The sequence below is a fragment of the Felis catus genome, chromosome D4 (assembly GCF_018350175.1).
Source record: "Felis catus isolate Fca126 chromosome D4, F.catus_Fca126_mat1.0, whole genome shotgun sequence".
NCBI classification, from domain to species: domain Eukaryota; kingdom Metazoa; phylum Chordata; class Mammalia; order Carnivora; family Felidae; genus Felis; species Felis catus.
In genome coordinates, this window is record NC_058380.1 from 88,619,957 (window position 1) to 88,638,250 (window position 18,294).

Consider the following 18,294-nt stretch of genomic DNA (forward strand, 5'->3'; position numbering starts at 1 on the left):
AAGGCCAGGCCTCCGACCTTCCGTGCAAGTCCCCCGTGCTGCGGAGGAAGCCTGGAGAGTCCCATTCCTCTAGCTAATCCGGAGCCCAAACCATGCCCCCAGAAAACTCGGCTCCGTTAACGGAACCTGAAATTGCAGGGAGGGAAGGAGGTGTCCCTATGAAGCCCCTCCCGCGTCTAGGGCTGGGGTCGGGGCTTGAGGCTAACCCCAGAAGTCGGCAGAGCCTGCAGGAAGCCGCGGCCTCGTCCGAGGCTGGGCAGCTCCTCGTCTCCGGAAAGAGGCCGAGAGACACCGTGCTGGCGTGCTGGCGCTGCGGGTGCCTGGGAACCTCAGCGCCGAAAAAGCACCCTGGTGGAATGGGGGAGGGAGGAAGGGAGCGAAGAGGGAGGCCAGAAGAGAAAGAACGAGAACTAGGAGGCCGGAAGGAAGGAGTGCCGAAGGCTGCGAGCCTCCCTCGGTGGCAGCCGAGCGGAGAAGCTGGGAGGCCGGAGCCTCAAGCCCCGCGCGCACCGCAGCCTCGCCTGGGGCTGCCGGCGGTTTCCGAGAACGTTCGCTTTGGAGCCCGGCTGCTCCCACTCACTGTCCGGGGACCCCTCTCAGGACCCCTTCCCCCGGTGTTCATCAGAAAAGCCTATTCTGGACAACGCGCGGCTAGCGGGGATTTCCGTCCCTAGCCCCCCGAGAGGCGGGAACCGGTCGCCCACGACGCCGTTTCGGGCAGGGCGGCCCCAGCGTTGGCCGCAGCCCCGCCGCGCAGCCCGTTCCGCGCGGGGAAGAGTTTCACACCCGGCCGCGAGCAGCGAGCGGGGCGGGAGGAGCGGCCCGTTTGAGGCGAAGCGCCCGGCTCCAGCAGCGCCGTCTGCAGCGGGGGATCAGCGCGGCCTGCGTCCTGGGGCCTGGAGCTCCGGAGAGCCCGGGCCGGGCCGGGCCGGGCCGGGCCGGCCTGGGAGCGGAGGGGAGGAGAGGGGAGGGGAGGGGAGCGCCGGGCCGGCCGGGCCGGGAGGAGCTGCGCAGAGCCGGCCTGGGACAAGTGGGTGAGCGCGGGGCCGGCGGGGCCCGAGGCCAGGCGTCCCCTCCGGCCCAGTCCGGTCCCCGGAATCCGAGCGAGCCTCTCCGCGCCCCCTCCCCTGCTCCGTCCCCTCCTTTCCTCGCCGCGGGCTGAGCCTCCCTCCCAGCCCTGCGCTTCCCACGGGGAGAGGAGGAGGAAGAGGAGGGGAGGGGGGGGGGCGAGAGAGGAAGGGCCGGCGAGGGGCGGGAGGAGCGAAGAGGGACAATTCGGAGCGGCCTGCGCGCCCCCGCCCCTTGAGCTCTCGCGGCGAGGGCTCCTCGCGCCCGGCCGGGTACAACAAGTCTGTCCGACGTCAGGGGGTCATTAATAACCAATTAGGAGGGTCACTGCGGCTCCTATAAAGGCGCTGAGATTTTGCCAAGGGGAAGACCGTCCGGGCCGGGTGTGCGAGAGGCGAGCGCGCGTCCGAGAGCCCCTCGCCGCCGTTTCTCGGCAGCCACCCGCCTCCCACCCGCCCCGCACCCCCCGCACCCACCTCCGCCTCCACCCCCGTCTCTCCGGCCCTCCGCGCCGCCTCTGCCGTCTCTGCTGATTCCTCTCCCTCTCCGCCTCGCTCCCCCTCGTTCACTTCCCGCGCAGCCCGCCTCGCCTCCCGCTCCCTCCTGCGTCCTCCCCCTCCTCCTCCTCCTCCTCCTCGTCCTCGTCCTCCCCCTGCTCCTCTTCCTTCGCCTCCTCCAGCACAGCCCTCCTCTCTCGCTCCTCCGCTCCCCTCTCACCCGCCGCATCCCCGCGTCGGCCCGGCCGTCCGTCCCCGGCGCCGGCGAGCCCCGGGCCGCCCATGATGGGCTCCGTGCTCCCGGCGGAGGCCCTGGTGCTCAAGACCGGGCTGAAGGCGCCGGGGCTGGCGCTGGCCGAGGTCATCACCTCCGACATCCTGCACAGCTTCCTGTACGGCCGCTGGCGCAACGTGCTGGGCGAGCAGCTCTTCGAGGACAAGAGCCACCACGCCAGCCCCAAGACGGCCTTCACCGCCGAGGTCCTGGCGCAGTCTTTCTCCGGCGGTGAGTCGCGCCGTCGAGGCCGGTCGCGTCCCCTCCTCCCGGCGGCCCCGGATTCCCCGCCTGGCGACGCCCCGCTCGGGGCGCGGCCGGGACCAGGGGCTCGCCTGGGCGCTGCAGGTGCTCCGCGGGCCTCAGTTTCCCGGAAGCCGAACCGGGGCGCGAGCGGCGAGGCCCGGGCGGGGCGGGGCGGGGCGGGAAGCGGCCGCGTCGAGGCTGCGGGGCCCGGCGCCCCCAGGCTCCCCCCCCCTGCCCGCCCCTCGCCCCTTTGAGCCGGCGGGTTCCCGGCATTTAAAGCCTTACTAGGCGTGTAATAGCAGTTGACTCAAAAAGAAGGGGTTTAAAATTCATTTAGTTAACTTGGGCTTGACCCGCGAAAGTTCCCACTTAAACCGAGAACTTTAAAAGGGGGGGGGGGCTGGGGAGGGGGCGGAGGGCGGGCGGGCCGGGAGAGAAAGCCGCGGAGGGAGCGAGGGAGAGAAAGAGAGAGCGAGAAAAGTTTCTTTTCTTTAAGATGTCTCAAGTTCTTACTCCTCATTCATCAACCTGCAAACAATATCTTTCCCCGACGCTGGCATCTCTGCGCGTCGCCCTCTCTTCCCCCGTGACGATTTCTGTTCCTCTCTTAATTTACCGTGCAGACTAATTCCACTTCCATTCACGCTATGTCAACCATCTAATCCCCCCTTTTTGTAAGGGGAATTCCTCGGCCCCTTTTAAACAAGTCCCCTCCGCATTGAGCTACAATTTACTGCTACAGCATTCTTCCCGGGCTAATGAATTTAGAATTAGCAATTTCTTTCGAATGGAGCCGAAAGAATGCTATCACTTTAACAGCGTGACAAATTGCCGGCCGCGCCGCAATGGACACCGTTTAACCCCCCCTTTCAGCCGGCCCGCTCGCCGGCTATTTTCCCAGGTAGCTTAGAGGGGAACCTTGTAAGACATGGAAAACGCCCCTGTGCGCCTGGCCGCCCCCACTCCGGCTGCCGGGCCCGGCGGGGGGACCCCTCCCCGGGGGGCTGGGGGCCTCCCGGCTCTTTCCCGCCCAGAGGGGCGACTTCAGGGCTCGCCTGGATCCGGGCGCCGCCCTTTCTGGCGCCCCGGATCCCCGGCGCGGAGGGGGACCCAGGCGGGCCCCGGGTCACACGCAGCGCGCCGCAGGCGGCCCGCCGCAGCCCGAGTTTCTTTGGACCTTCCGCCGCCTCCCGCAGCCTGCGGTCTCTTTCCAGCGCTGTCGCCAGTCCGCCCCGAGGTGCGGGGCCTTCGGCACCCCGAAGAGCGTGAGAGCCGCTGGCCGCCTCCGGGGTCCTTCCACGGCGCCCTAGGTTCCGTGCGGGGAGGCGCAGTGAGCGCCGAGTGCCGGGGCCGAAGGGCGGTCTCGGCTTGGCTACCGCCTCCTCCTGGGAGCTGGCCTCAGTTTACCCATTTGTAAACCCGCGCGCTGCGACGGGCACGGTAGTTCTTGAACTCTTCCAGGGTGGAGGGCAGGGAGGTTGTGGATGCTTTGAGAATTAGTGGAGAGACAAAAAAAAAAAAAAAAAAAGGAAGAAAGAAAAGAAAGAAGGAAAGAAAAGCGTCCCTAGAAATGAGCCCCAAAGCATCTCCTGCTTTGGAAGGTACGGAGGGTCCCCCGGTTGCAAATGGAGGAGACTCCACCCTGCGCCCTCCACTCCTCCGCGCGCGCACACACCCCAGTGACTTCTGCAGAGTCATTCCAGGGCGGGCCCGGGGTTGGTCTGGCCAGGCAGGACCGGCCTGGGCCCCTGGTGGGGAAGAGCCGGCCATCCCCTGCCTCAGGCTCTGACCGGGTCCCCCTGCCCCGGCGGCGGTCACAGAGGTGCAGAAGCTGTCCAGCCTGGTGCTGCCGGCGGAGGTGATCATCGCGCAGAGTTCCATCCCCGGCGAGGGCCTCGGCATCTTCTCCAAGACGTGGATCAAGGCCGGCACCGAGATGGGCCCCTTCACCGGCCGCGTCATCGCCCCGGAGCATGTGGACATCTGCAAGAACAACAACCTCATGTGGGAGGTAGGTTCCAGCCGGGGGAGAGGGGCTCGGGCGGGATCCTGGAGTCAGGCAGACACCCGCTTGGTCCCTGGCGCCCCAGCGCTCCCTGAAGCCCGATCCCGCACCTGTATGCCTGAAGGAGCCTCCCCAAACCACTCGCGGGAAGGCCATTGTTTGGAAAATCTGACCCTCCTCCCCCCTGGCCAACCCTTGGGACTGTTGTTGGCCCCAACACGCAGAGGAGGGCACTGAGAGAGAGCGGGAGAGGCCGATGCTTGCCCAGGGTTTTGCCGACTGCTGGGAAGGGAACCCGGAGGAAGCTGCAAGGAAAACGCCGCCTCAGAGCCACCCGGCCTGGGTGTGAGGGTGGCCAGCATGGAGACCCACAGGAGCTGTGGGTTCTTCCGAGGAATGGGCTTCTCAGCCCAGGCAGAATGATGACAACTGGAAATGATCAGGGACAGACTGGTGTTGAGTCAGCTTTCCAGGTCAGGGGCCCACATTCCACCAGACAGAAGGAAGCTGAAGCCCAGAGAAGCTTCCATTCATCCCAGGCCCTCGGACCCTTCTCTCCTCCGCCAGGGAGGACAAAGCCACTCCCCCAAACAATTCCGCCTCCTGGGGCTGCGGAGCAGCCCCAGCAGCAGCTGCCGGGGGTTCGGAGCACCCTCTCCCTGATCTCATTCCCCCTCCCTCCATGGATCCACCCCCCACCCCCCACCTCACCGTCCCTGGAGGAGCCCAATATGACACATCTTGCTTCTGGTCACAGGAGCAGGAGGAAGGGAACAGGGCGATGGTCCAGACGCCTCTCCTGACCTCACCTCCTCCTTCCCTGGAGGCCTGGGCCAGTAGTTACCGGTCCCATTTGCTGCTAGGTTAGCAAGCTGGGGTCCAGCTTGGTCTCTGACTATTCTTGGTAGGCCCCACAAGGGGGGTTAGGCCAGGCCAGGGTGTCACCGTGAGCCACTGTTCCCTCTCCAGGCTCCCGTGTCCCCCCCTCTGAGGTCCTGGCCAGTGCTCTGCGCTGCTTTGAGGAGCACCTCTGCCTCCCCAGGGGGTTAGCTGGATACCACTTTGTCCAGTCGGTGATCCCTGGAGACCCTTCTCTTCTGGAGATGGGGAGCCCATGGCAGCAGGGGCCGTGGGGCCCGGGAGACCGACTCCCAGTTGGTCACTTCTAGCTGCCTGGCCTCCGGAAAGTCACCGCGCTGCTCCGAGCCTCCCTTTTCTCAGCTGGAAGACTGAGATGAGAGCTGCTTCCCCTTCCTGGGGCTGTTGCGAGCACGGGGAGAGAGTGTGTGTGTGTGGATCTGCCGGGCCTGGGCCCGGCCACAGGTGGCGCCTGCGACACAGCCTGCCTCACTCCGTCCCCCTCGATTCCCTGCGGGCAGGTGTTCAATGAGGATGGCACGGTGCGCTATTTCATCGATGCCAGCCAGGAGGACCACCGGAGCTGGATGACCTACATCAAGTGCGCGCGTAACGAGCAGGAGCAGAACCTGGAGGTCGTCCAGATTGGCACCAGCATCTTCTACAAGGCCATTGAGGTGAGCGTGCGTCCTGTTGTGTGAGGAAGCGTGGGGCGGCCGGGAGAAGGTGTGCAGGCAGCCGCGTCCGTCCCGGGAACCGCAGGGGATGGAAGGGCGTTGCCTTCGGGCCCCGCCGGCCCTGCTCAGGCTGTACGACCGGGGCCCACGCATCGCCGTCCCTGGGAGCACGAACTTCGTGGCAGGTGTCCTGCTGTGGATCAGAAAGGACAGAACTTGTGACTTGATGCCCTTGTGGATGTCACGAGCACCTCAGCGGTGAGGTCCTTGGATGGCTGCTTAGGGTGTCCTGGGGCCCAGAAGCCAAGAGATGCGGAGAGCAAGACGCGGGAAGGCAGCCTGGGGAAAACATCTGGATGGGAGGGAGGGCTCTGTGTCTGCGGCATTTTAGCTCCTTGTCCTGCTCGCGTGGGATGCTCATGACATGTGGATCACGACTCTGGTCTCAGCTATCACGTATTGGTCCCTTGCTGTGTAAGGCTTCTCCTAGGCTCTGTGTACGCATCCTCGTTTATAATCCTTGTGCATTTACTCCACGAGGGAGGATTCCACGAGGAGGAAGCTGGGTCTCACTTGGTGGCAGACGGACTCAGGAGCTCTCACTGAGCCTTGCGGGGGCAATGTTAGGGCGAATGCCCGTGTGGAGTGGAACTTCTTGGAGGCGAGAGAAAGGGAGAGAGAGCAGACACATAAATATCACATCCCATGGTTGGGGGTAGCTAAGCCAGACCCAGGTCACGGGAAGGTTCGGGAGGATGGGAAAAGGAGGTGTTCCCAATAGGGAAACGCTTGGGCAGAGGCAGAAAAGCTGACGGTGTATGGGGAGGGGCTGACGGCACAAAGCAAGCCAACTGGTGGCCGCCATGATGGCCATGCTGTCGGGACCCTCCCTGGACAGTGTCCCTTGGTAGGAAATTTGCTTACCATCTGGCCCGGAGTGGAACAAGCTGTCCTCCTTCCCCATGGCAGATTGGTGGTGAGGGCTGCGTGTGTGTGTGTGGGGGGGGGCAGCAGGGGGATGTTCCCCCCACACTTGTTTGGACCTCATTCTTCCACTCCGCTAGCGGAAGGGGGCAGTGTCCCATAGGGTGGGGCTGGGCTTGGTTGAGTTTTGGAGGAGTCTGAAGGAGAATGATTTCCCTGTAGTCCATTTTCTCCCCGGGACTCAGAGCCCCAAGTCTTTCTAAGGCCTGAGGGGCACTGGGGCCTAGCAGCTTCTGGAACCGGGGTCCAGTTGTCCCTCCATCACCAGGCTCCAGGAAATCTCCCAGAGATGACAGCAGGGTGGTCTTTGCCTGTGGCCGGGGAGTGGGTCCCAGCTGAAGGGTGGACCCTGGTGGGGGGGCCAGGAAGTGGAGGGGGACCAGGAGGGTGAAGCGAGGTGCAGTTTCTGGACTGGGGTTCAAGTGAGGGGGAGCAGCATGGGGCTGCGTGAAGGTAGGGCTGAAGGTGGCCTAGGCCCAGGACAGAGGTGGCCGCTGTGACCATGTGGCTGGGCCACCACTCTGTGGGAACAAGGACCCCCGCCCCCCCGCACCGGCTGCCCTCAAATTGGCCTCGGGTGTGGCTGAACCTCACTGCCAGCCGAGAGCACCCCCTGCATCTTCACCCCTCCCACCCTCCCAGCCTCACTTGCACATCCTCCTACTTGCGCACCGAGTCCCGGCCATCCCGCCACAGAAGAGACCGGGGACGCACACCCTTCGTGTTCCTCGCGTGCACACACATAACACGAGCACAGGTGCACACGCGCGTGCGCATGAGAGGAAACAGGAACGTTCACACGATTCGGGCCAAAGGACTCCCGGCTGGGACAGACTGGGACAGACTGGGGCCTCTCAGTCTCGTCTCCTGGTGTGGGTGTCCCTGCCCAAGGCTCACCAGAGTCAGGAAACATCAACAGAAATTGCTACAGAAATTCCGAGTCAGAGGGCACAGTGGCTGAAGGGTATCGCCAGGGAGGAATCTGAATTTATAAGATCAAAAAAAAAAACCTTGCATTTCATCAGGATTTAAGGTGAGAGAAAAGGATAAGGGGAAGGAAATCGTATCACATACGATACTGTGAGCTAAACACCACTGGTTTGCCGTTAATGCTTGCCCAGGGTTGGCAAGCCTACGGAGGGGACTGTTTGGGTGAGGGACAAGGAAACACAAAATGTCACTTTACTTTCATTTAAACTTTAAAAAAAAATGTTTATTTTTGAGAGCGAGAGAGCACATGAGCGCAGAAGCAGGGGAGGGGCAAAGAAAAAGAGGGAGACGCAGAATCGGAAGCAGGTGCCAGGCTCTGAGCTGTCAGTACAGAGCCCGACGCGGGGCTCGAACTCACGAACCGGGAGATCATGACCTGAGCCGAAGTCGGATGCTTAACCGCCTGAGCCACCCAGGCGCCCCTCAGTTTACTTTTAATAAATGAAGCTGGACACCCTCCGCGTGATGGCAGTCTTCTCAAACCATTGTGTGGCAACGTGAGACTCCACTCATGGGAGGGACCTGCACACCGCAGGTCTGGACGGCGGGGGGGGGGGGGGGGTGACCACCCACCGTGCCTCAGGGCGGAGGCCAGCGCTCCCTGGCCCTTCTAGGCTCCACCAGAAGAAATTGCTGCTCCCCCGGGCCACTCCCCGAAGCCTCTGGAATACGTGGGCCATTTGTTCTGCGCGTGTGTGTGAGTCGGCCGAGGAGCTGGGCCTTAGCCATGATCCATTGTCTTACTCTTTCCGTCAACTCAGAGCTGCTGTTTATTTTCCGTAACGGGAACCCATTACTTGCCCCCCAAAACGGGAAGGAACATCTTTCTGCAATAAATAGCATACACGGCGGCTGCCCTCGAAATCCCCACAAATACAAAAGAGTAGCCCTCCAAATGGGGCTGGGGTTTCAAGGCCAGCCAGTGGGTGGAGAACCCCCAGGCGGGTTTGGCATCTGGCTGCTATTCCTGGGCCATTCTCCTGGTCGATTTGGCCACAGAAGCATTTACTGGAACGTCAGGTGCCTAAAATGACATTTCTAGAAAGCGCCGGGCACATAGCAAGTGACCACTCAGTGTTGAACAAGTAAGTCTTGCTGCAGGGGATGGGGGCCTGGATCTAAGGTCTGAGCAACTTTTTACGAATCGAGACCTTTCAGCTCTGTGAGACACTATCACTGTCCCCTGTCCCCGTCTTATTATTTTTTTCTAAGGTTTATTTACGTATTCAGAGAGAGACAGTGACAGTACGAGCAGGGGCGGGGCAGGCAGAGAGGGAGACAGAGAATCCCAAGCGGGCTCCGGACTGCCAGCGCAGAGTCTGACGCGGGGCTCGAACCCACGAGATTGTAAGATCGTGACCTGAACCGAAACCAAGAGTCGGATGGATGATCCACTGACTGAGCCACCCAGGCGCCGCTCACTGTCCCCGTTTTAATGATGATAAAACTAACGTTCAAGGAGATCGCAGGAGGTTGGCGAGCTGTGATTTGAATCTAGGCCTGTCTGACCACCCCCCCCACCCCCCCCCCGCCCAGGGCAAAGCTGTTGGTCACCATGTCATGGGGCCTCCCTGGCCAATATGTATTTGCTGGAACTCTATTAATTGGTGTGTCAGGACATCTGTGGCACAATGGAAATTGATATTCGTCCAGATGACACGGAGATCCTTCTAGACGAGGGCTTTTGCGCCGCCCGGGGAAAGGGAGGGAGGGCCTCAGAGCCTCCTGGGAGCATGTTCAATAGTGCGGCATAAATGTTTATTAGGAAAACAACCCCAAGCCGGTCGGTTTCCACTTACAATAAAAATTCAGAAATGGGGCAGAACAAAACTTCTGGGCTGATAGGGAAGGTTAAGAAGCACAAGTTGAGAGGGGCGCCTGGGTGGCTCAGTCGGTTGAGCGTCCAGCTCTTGATTTGGGCTCAGGTCACGGTCCCAGGGTCATGGAATTGAGGCCCGTGTCAGGCTCTGCACTAAGCGCGGAGCCTGCTTAAGATTCTTTTTCTCTCTGCCCCTCTCCTCTCCTTGCGCACTCTCTCTCTAAAATAAAATAAAAATTAAGAGCATGAGTGGAGCGATTATGTAATTTGTCAAGGAAAGACTCAGGCCCCGATACTCCCCCCAAGTCTTGGCAACGTAGATTTTATGGTACGCGACTCTGTTTCTTTGGGAATTATTTGCTTTATTGTGTGTCCTGAGCCAGCGCCTAATGTCCAGAAAAGTGAATAAATAGCTGATCCTGGTTCTCCGGGCTCCAGTGGAGAGTCCTGCCAGGGCCACGCCAGAGTGTTGGCCGTAAGACACCACGGAAGGATCTGGAAGGCCTGACGGGCACCGTGGCTGTTCTTTGCTCTCAGGCGGTCAGCTGCCGGGACCCTGGGAGTCTGTGGACAATGGCGCCAGGATCTCAGGGAGGAGGCTACGGGTCCGGTCTGAGGGTCTCCTTGTCTCCGTCTCTGGGGTTATTGCATGAGGGGTACCAGTGAGCAAACGGAGACTAGATGTCCAGGTCAGGGGCTGCCGCTGGCTTCCCAGAGCTCGGGAAAGATCTGAGAGGCTCCACTTCCGACCTTCCCTAGTGCTGGTGGCTTCTCCAGATCCGGCGAGCTGTGTCGTTCCCAATTCCAGTAGATTCTTCTTCAGAGATTTTCTTTATGTGTATATGTATATGTATATGTATATGTATATGTATATGTATATATATGTGTGTGTATGTGTGTGTGTGTATGTATATATATAGCTTGAAAGTAATATTTGTTCATTGCTTTTCTAAAAATCCGCTATCTCATCTAGAAAGCAGAATTCACTCTGCTCCTCACGAACCTTAAGTCAGCATGTTTTAATCGTCTCAAAATGACAAACCCTTCTGTGGAAAGAAGCGTAGAAAACTGGTGACGGTGGCTGGCCGTCCAGGATGGGAGGGAGAGTTACTTTTCGTTATATACCCCCCCTTATGTGTTGACACGTTTTGGCCAACGTGTCTGCATCGTGGTTTCAATTTCTGAAATTAACTAGTAAAATTAATTTTCGGACGTTTAGAAAATGTGTTGGTGAATACATGCGTCACTCTGTATCAAAAGTCGATATTGAAGCTCTTATTTAAAAAATAATATTCCTGGGGCGCCTGGGCGGCTCTGTCGGTTAAGTGTCTGACTCCTGATCTCGGCTCAGGTTGTGAGATCACAGTTCGTGAGTTCAAGCCCCGCGTGGGGCTGTGCGCTGATGGCGTGGAGCCTGCTTGGGATTCTGTCTCTCCTTCTCCCTGCTCCTCCCCGCCTTGTGCTCACTCTCAAAGTAAATACATAAACTTCAAAAAAAATTTTTTTAAATAATATTCCAAACAACCATTTTAAAAATAATTTTTAAATGTTTATTTATTTTTGAGAGACAGAATACAGGCCAGGGAGGGGCAGAGAGAGAGGCAGACACAGAATCCGAAGCAGGCTCCAGGCTCCGAGCTGTCAGCACAGAACCCGACACGGGGCTTGAACCCACAGATGTGAGATCGTGACCTGAGCCAAAGCCCGAAGCTCAACCGACTGAGTCACCCAGGTGCCCCTCCAAACAACCATTTTGAATAATAATACTCAGAATCTGTGCAGTCCCAGATGTTCTTGGCTTCTGGTTCCTCGCCATTGTTGTTGTCGCGTTCATTTTAGATTTAATAACAATCGCTATTGTCTATTACAAGGAGAAGGCGGGTGTTGACTTAGATACTTGATTCCTACACTGAGAGTCTGGAGGTAGAGGCGAAGATCAGGGCGACATCCGCCGGGGGCTTGCTGAACTTCCCAAGCACATCACTGCCCTCCCTGGGGGTGCCCCGCCCCAGCCAAGCCGGAAGCAGTGGCCCGATCTCGGGCTCCCGTGCTTGGCGCACGCGGCCCCAGCCTGGGCTCTTGTCGGGTCACCGAAGGCAAAGCCACCAGTCACCCTGGGCTTTCACCGTGCCAGCGGCTGGAGCCACGCTGCAGGCTCTGTGGGGACCACTGGGGGACCTGATGCTCCACGGAGCGCTGCCAGCTTCCTGAGGGGCTGGTGGGCTTGGGGAAAATTATAGCAAGCGCTCCTGCGTCCGTCCACCTCGCCAAGGTTTATGTGCGGGGCTCCGCGGAGCCCTGACCCCGTGAGACCAGAGCAATGGTGCTGTCCCTGTTTTACAGTCGAGGAAACTGAGGCCCGGCGACGGAAGGCAAGCTGCCCGAGGTCACAGGCTCGGCAGCTAGGGAGCCCAGGTGGCCCCTGACAGCGTGACTTCAGGTCCTGAGTCAGAACCCTCTGCGGGAGTGTCTCCTGTTGGGACAGTCTGACGGGGAGCCTGTGGCTTTGGAAGCATGATTCTGGAAAGGGAAGCTAGGAGTCGGGACGGTGTGGGAGATGACTTACGATCAGAGTGTCAGAGTTGGGGGACCTCAGGGCTCATGTTCCCCCACCCCCTCATTTGAGGAGACAAGCTTAGAGAGGCCAAGGGCTGGCCTAGGGTCACACAGGGACCAGATGGCGGAGGGCCTATCCCCACCTTCCCTCAGAGAGCAGCCTTCTGACAATGAACTGATCTTCAATTGTTCTAGTTCCAACCTCCCCTTTTCTAGGGGGACTCGCAAAACCTCCATCTTCTCTGACCCCTTTCCAGCAGGGCCTCCACCGCTGTCCCGCTGACTTCTGGGACAGCGGCCATGACTGTGAATGACCTTGAGGACTGTCCCTGTGGTGCCAAGTTCTAGTCCGCCTACCTTCTTTGAGGCACCACCTAATTTTCCTGGGGTTCGGGGGCTGCACTTTCCATATTCAAACCCTGGCATCCTCTGCTTGGGTTCTGGTCACTCACTGACCCTGAGGGCTCCACGTGATGCCCCATGGGTGGGGGCGGGGAGGGGGAGCTGTTGGGAAGGGACCCGGGGACCCCGGGCTGAGTCTTAGGAGGACGCAGTGACGAGGCCCCTCACACACTTGCCCTCGCCCACTCCTCTCCTTTCAGATCGAGCAGAGCTGGCTGGTCTGAGGGTTGTCCTAGCTCTGACCAGGGGAAGGAAGCGGTGGCGGCCAGAAGGGTTCCGCCTGTGGCGGGGGTCTGCAGGCCGGAGCCCCACGGAAGGGGCGGGGCCCTCTCCGCCACCAGGGAGCCCGAGGGAGGGGGCTCCTATCCTTGCGTGATTCCAGATACCCCCAGATGGTTTCCGTGTGACCTTTGGTGCTGCAACTCCGTTCAGATGGTGGACGACCCGTGAGGCGAACAGACCACTTGCTGCCTGGGGGCGTCCAGCTTTCTCTGGGAAGGTCAGAGAGTGACCCACGGGCTGAATGCCAAAGTCAGCTCGGCGGGTGCAGGCTTGGGAGGGTGGGGCCCATCTCCTCTTTCCTTTGTCTCTCTCTCTCGCTCTAAGATTTTATTTTATTTTATTATTTTTTTATTTGGGAGAGCACGAGCAGGGGAGAGGGACAGAGGGAGAGAGAGAAAGAACCCCAAGCAGGCTCCACCCTGAGCACAGAGCCCGATGCGCAGCCTGATCCCACGACTAAAATCAAGAGTTGGACACTCACCCAACCGACTGAGTCACCCAGGCACCCCTTTTAAGATTTTATTGTTAAGTAATCTCTACACCCAACGTGGGACTCGAACTCACAACCCCGAGATCAAGAGTGGCGTGCTCTACTGACTGAGAAAGCCAGGCGCCCCAACTCTCTCATCTGTCTTAGTTGCCGGGGCCTGAAGATTCCCCGATTGGGAGGGGCTAACTGGCTGTCGCCAAAGGCCTGGCGGGCCCCTTGGGATGTCCCCCCCTTCCTCCGGAGTGTGGGGTTTATGGTTAGTGCCACATCAGGCCTTCCACAGCCTCCCTGGACTGTCCAGGCCTTCACCCCTTCCCTGGGGCAGGTTCCCCCCCCGCCCCGGGGAGTGGCCCTGTCATCATTTGTGAAGTTCTCTCCCATAGAAATGGATTTTAGGTCCGTGTGCCCCAGTATTTCCTGAGGTGAGGGTGTTTCTCAATCAGAATGCTTCTTTTCTAACATTTGCCGTGTGCAAGGAGTCCCGCAGAGACAGTGACAGGGACAGAAGCACGTGTGATGTGGTGCTGCCTTGTGGGCGCTTTGGATGAGAGGTGTTGCCAGAACATTTTCAGACAAGATGTAACCAAGTCCCCTAGGGTGCCCCGCAGCCCACGCTCCTGGGGCACACCTGCCTCAGCCCTGCAGACCTGAGGGCTGGCTGACTCTGGTTCCCCCAGTAAGCAACGAAAAGTTTTCTGGCCTACCTTCTTCCGGAACTTCTGCTTGCTACAAGGCTTCGTTCTGTTGCTGCCAGTTCGGGAGCTCTTACGCGGCTGGATGGCAGCTGTGTTCCCCGCAGTGTTCCCCAGGACAGAGATGGCGAGAAGGCCTGGGCTGGGAGAGGGAAGCAGAGGGCCAGACGGAGCATCCCCCGGACTTCTATGTTTGTGCAGCTCGCTGGGGACGCCTAGGGTGGCTTTCTCGGGGCTGACACTGGATCCACATCTCCATGGCAGGCAGAGGACAGCTGCCTCCTGGCTCCGGGGCAGGGGGAGCGGGGAGGGGGGATGTGCAGACACCCTGAGTCTCACACCTGGGACCGCTGTCTCCCTAACCCCCTCCTGCTTTCTTCCCTGTAGATGATCCCTCCTGACCAGGAGCTGCTGGTGTGGTATGGAAACTCACACAACACGTTCCTGGGGATCCCTGGTGTGCCCGGACTAGAGGAGGAGCAGAAAAAGAACAAGCATGGTAGGTAGTCTCCATGAGGCCACGATGAACCCAGAATGAGAGAGTGAGTGTGTGTGTGTGTGTGTGTGTGCGCGCGCGCGCATGTCTTTGCGGCAGGGAGGCTCCTGGCCTCCAGGGATCCTGGTTCCATCTCCAGCAGTATTGAGCACAGGAGACTATTGGCCCAAGCAGGCCGATGCCCCTGGAGCTGCCCACCGCAGTCCCCGCATGAACGGCAGTGTGTTTCCTGGACAAAATAAATGATCTGGGGGCAGGTTCCGTGGGGAGACACCAGAGAGGCAGAGGGTGTAGCGGAAGGAGCAAGGGGCCCAGCAGTGGGAGCCTGGATTGAGAGCCAGCTCTGCTTTACCATCTTGCCTTAGTTTCTCCATCTGTGAAGGCAAGATGTTGGGCGAGATGATCTTTAAACTGCCTTCCAGCTCTGGCGATGTACATGCCCCTCTGTCCCCGGTGTAGGGCCTGGGGCAGGTGCTTGGTATAAACATGTTGATTGAAGGTGGGGCAGAGTGTGCCTTGCCTCCGTGGGTTGTGGGGGGGACACTGGTCATCACGATAGAGACCACTTGCACAAGACCTATTTCATACCAAGTTTATCGAGCTAAACCTTTTACAGGTTATCATCCCACTTGGGTCCTCCTAAAGCCCTCGCGAAATGTGGTCATCTTTAATTTGAGAGGACAAAGCTGAGACCCTGCGCTGCGGCTCATGTTTTACAAACACTAATTTCTCTGATCCTTACAGCAGCTTCTGGGGCTGATGCCATTATTACTTCCATCTCAGCACTGAGAAAAATGAGGCGCAGTTCCCTGGTACATAACAGGCACCCAGGAAATATCTGTGGGATGAATAAATGGCATTTGGGGGGCCTTTTATGGAAGACAGTCATTTATAGAAGGCTACTTTGAGCCACGTACTTCCCATATTCAGGCTAAGGGAGGTAAAGTGCAGCTTTTTGTGATCATCTGGCCAAGTTGTGCATAGCCCCATGAGGTCGTAGTAGGTCCCCGTTTTACAGATGGGAACGTTGAGGTTTCGGAGGCGAAGTCACTAAGGCCTCGAGGTCTCAGCACAGTCTGGATCCAACTCCTATCTGACCCCAAGCCAGGCTCCCTGACGCCCCTCTCATCCCGCCCACCGGTCTGCTCCGGACCCCGCACCCGCCCGCCCGGGGCCATCCGAGGCGGGGCCGGGAGGAGGGCGCGCGTGGGGGAGCGGGTGCGCGCGTGCCGGGCCGCGGCGGCGCGGGTCGTAACGAGCCTGCTCTCTCCCCCCCCTCCCCCGCCCTCTCCCCGCCTGCCCCCCCCCCGGGGCCCCGCCCGCGCGGCCAGAGGACTTCCACCCGGCGGACTCGGCGGCGGGCACCGCGGGCCGCATGCGCTGTGTCATCTGCCACCGCGGCTTCAACTCGCGCAGCAACCTGCGCTCGCACATGCGCATCCACACGCTGGACAAGCCCTTCGTGTGCCGCTTCTGCAACCGCCGCTTCAGCCAGTCGTCCACTCTGCGCAACCACGTGCGCCTGCACACGGGCGAGCGCCCCTACAAGTGCCAGGTGTGCCAGAGCGCCTACTCGCAGCTGGCCGGCCTGCGCGCCCACCAGAAGAGCGCGCGCCACCGGCCGCCCAGCGCCGCGCTGCAGGCGCACTCGCCCGCGCTGCCCGCGCCGCACGCGCACGCGCCCGCGCTCGCGGCCGCCGCCGCCGCGGCCGCGCACCACCTGCCGGCCATGGTGCTGTGAGCGCCGCGCGCGCGCCCGCGCCCGCCGCGCCCGCGCGCCCCGCCTCCCGCCCGCGCGGCGCGGGCCGGGACTGCGCGCTCACTCCTGACTCGACCCCGCCCCCCCCACCCCGCTCCGGCCAGAGGTGCCCCGCGCCGTAGGTGCGCCCCGGAAGTGACCCCCTAGGCAAACAGTCTTCGTTCAGTCTCGCAGGTGAGGACACTGACGGGCGGCTGATCGGCCTCCTCCTCCTCCTCCTCGGGGGTCCCCACGCCCGGCCTCGCCCCCGAGTCTCCCCGCTGCCGTCGAGCCGGCCGCCCGGGCTGGCATCCCTCGGGGGTGGCGGGGCCTCAGCGGGGACGGGGAGCTCGGGAGTGGGGGGAGGACGACCGCCCCGGGCCTGAGGGCGGGGGTGCGGGCCGGTGCGCGCACCGCACCTCCGGCTGCCTCTGGGGACTGGTGCCCCCGCAGGGTCGGGAGTCACGGACACGACCTTGAGAGTTGGGGGCTGGCGGGGCTCGGGGGCAGCCGGAAGAGGCCTGAAACCTGCTCCTCCCTCGTGGGCGGGCCCTTCTCTCCCTCTGGCCACCTTAGTCCCAAAGCCGGCTCCCGGGGAGGGACCGAAGCACCAATACTGTGCGTGTGCCAGGCAGGCTGAGCGCGAGGACAAACGGAAATCCACCGGAGGACCGGGGCAAGGCCGCCCTCCTCTTTGGGCCCCGGTTTACCCCTTACCGATCTGTAAAATGGGAGAGTTGGAGCCATGCCTCCTCTCCTTCATGTCTGATTTATGTTTGCTAAGAGGAAGATTCCCTTCCCCTTCTGGCCACACGCCTGCGGGAGGAGGGCAAGACTGGCTTCTCCGCCGGCAAAGAACTTCCAAACAGTGCGGGATCCCGGGGCCTGGGGGTGCGGGGTGGGGGTTCGCCCCTTCCACCCGCACCCTCCTTGCCTCCTCCCGAGTCTCCCCAAACTCTGGCCGAGGGCGCCCTCTGGTGTCGCCTGTCCTACCTTGCAGTCCTTTACCAGAATTCCCTAGGGCGTTTTGTAAACTAAAGAAACTATAATAGTAATGAAAAGTATAAAATGTATAGAGTTTTCAAGAAACTGTGTTCTACTTCCAGAAAATGGTCACTTTAACTTTGTAAATATTTATCTAAAAGGATATTTACGAAACTGTGATATATATTATTTGATTGTATATGTACAACTGTAAATACATTTGTACCTCTCTTGTATTCTAAAATAAAAATTACTTGGAACATTTATCACTTAGCATCTGAAGGGGTCGACACGTTTGTCCGCAGGAAAAGGAAATATGGAAGGGGCCTAGCAACCGGAGAGGGGGTGGGAAGAAGGGTTGTTTCACTGCTTTTGAAAGTCACCATTGTGCCCTCCCCAAGGAAAATTCTGTCACAACCGGGGTGTCAGCTCCTAAAGAGAAGGCCACAATTCAAAGCAACCGGGACCCTCGACGGGGCCGAGCATATTCTTTGTGGTTCTCAGCGCTGACTCTCAGATATTGGTGTCCCACTTTGTTACTTGCCCAAAATCTTTACTCACTCCCCCCCCCCCCCCATTTTGTGAACAAGTTGAAAGAATTCAAACAGCCAGTGCGGGTGGACCCCGATGGCCACCAAGTGCCCTCCCAGTGCCTAGAATTTCCGAAAGCTTTGGGCACCCATTTCCAGACCCTCCCTGAGGAAGACGAAAGGGCAGGAAGGCCATAGTGCAGGGCCAGGCCCTGGTTCTCCTCTCCAGCACCTCCCGGCCAGGAGGACGTGTGCACACTGGGGAGTGTGAGTTCACACCTGTAATCCAGCACGTGCAAGCCAAGGGTCACGCTTCCAAGCCACTGACATCCCACAGGGATACTTCTGTGCATCCTCATAAAGCCATGCGTGTGTACATGGGCACACACACACATACCTGAAGGCACTTGAATTCACCCCTTTTTAAAATGTTTTTATTTACTTTTGAGAGAGAGAGAGAGAGAGAGAGAGAGAGAGAACAGCAGAAGAGCAGACAGGGCAGGAGAGAGAGAATTCCAAGCAGGTTCCACACTGTCAGTGTGGAGCCCCAATGCGGGGCCCCAACCCATGAACCATGAGATCATGACCTGAGCTGAAATCAAGTCGGACACTCAACCAACTGAGCCACCCAGGCGGCCCTGAATTCACACTTAAAAAAAAAAATTTTTTTTTTAGCGTTTACTTATTTTTGGGAGACAGAGTGCGA

The 18,294-nt window shown here is 59.9% G+C and overlaps 1 protein-coding gene and 1 long non-coding RNA gene across 2 annotated transcripts; both read left to right on the plus strand.

The window, feature by feature from the left end:
* Positions 1 to 1,539: 1,539 nt before the first annotated feature.
* On the plus strand, positions 1,540 to 16,077 carry PRDM12 (PR/SET domain 12). Its single transcript, XM_023242854.2, has 5 exons — positions 1,540 to 2,070; positions 3,906 to 4,096; positions 5,470 to 5,625; positions 14,228 to 14,339; positions 15,668 to 16,077. Exons 1-5 carry the CDS (start codon positions 1,848 to 1,850, stop codon positions 16,075 to 16,077), a joined length of 1,092 nt encoding a protein of 363 aa, XP_023098622.1. The 5' UTR covers positions 1,540 to 1,847.
* A 95-nt stretch (positions 16,078 to 16,172) lies between these two features.
* Positions 16,173 to 17,331, plus strand: LOC111557628. Its single transcript, XR_002737857.2, has 2 exons — positions 16,173 to 16,269; positions 16,651 to 17,331. It is a non-coding gene; the product is annotated as an uncharacterized LOC111557628 (long non-coding RNA).
* Positions 17,332 to 18,294: the final 963 nt, after the last annotated feature.

What these genes read in the sequence shown, in the direction of transcription:
- PRDM12 (XM_023242854.2), top strand. Translation starts at nt 1,848, where the DNA reads ATGATGGGCTCCGTGCTCCCGGCGGAGGCCCTGGTGCTCAAGACCGGG. An exon ending in TCTTCTACAAGGCCATTGAG is followed by an intron (nt 5,626 to 14,227) that starts GTGAGCGTGCGT and finishes TCTTCCCTGTAG; the next exon opens with ATGATCCCTCCTGACCAGGA. An exon ending in GCAGAAAAAGAACAAGCATG is followed by an intron (nt 14,340 to 15,667) that starts GTAGGTAGTCTC and finishes CCGCGCGGCCAG; the next exon opens with AGGACTTCCACCCGGCGGAC.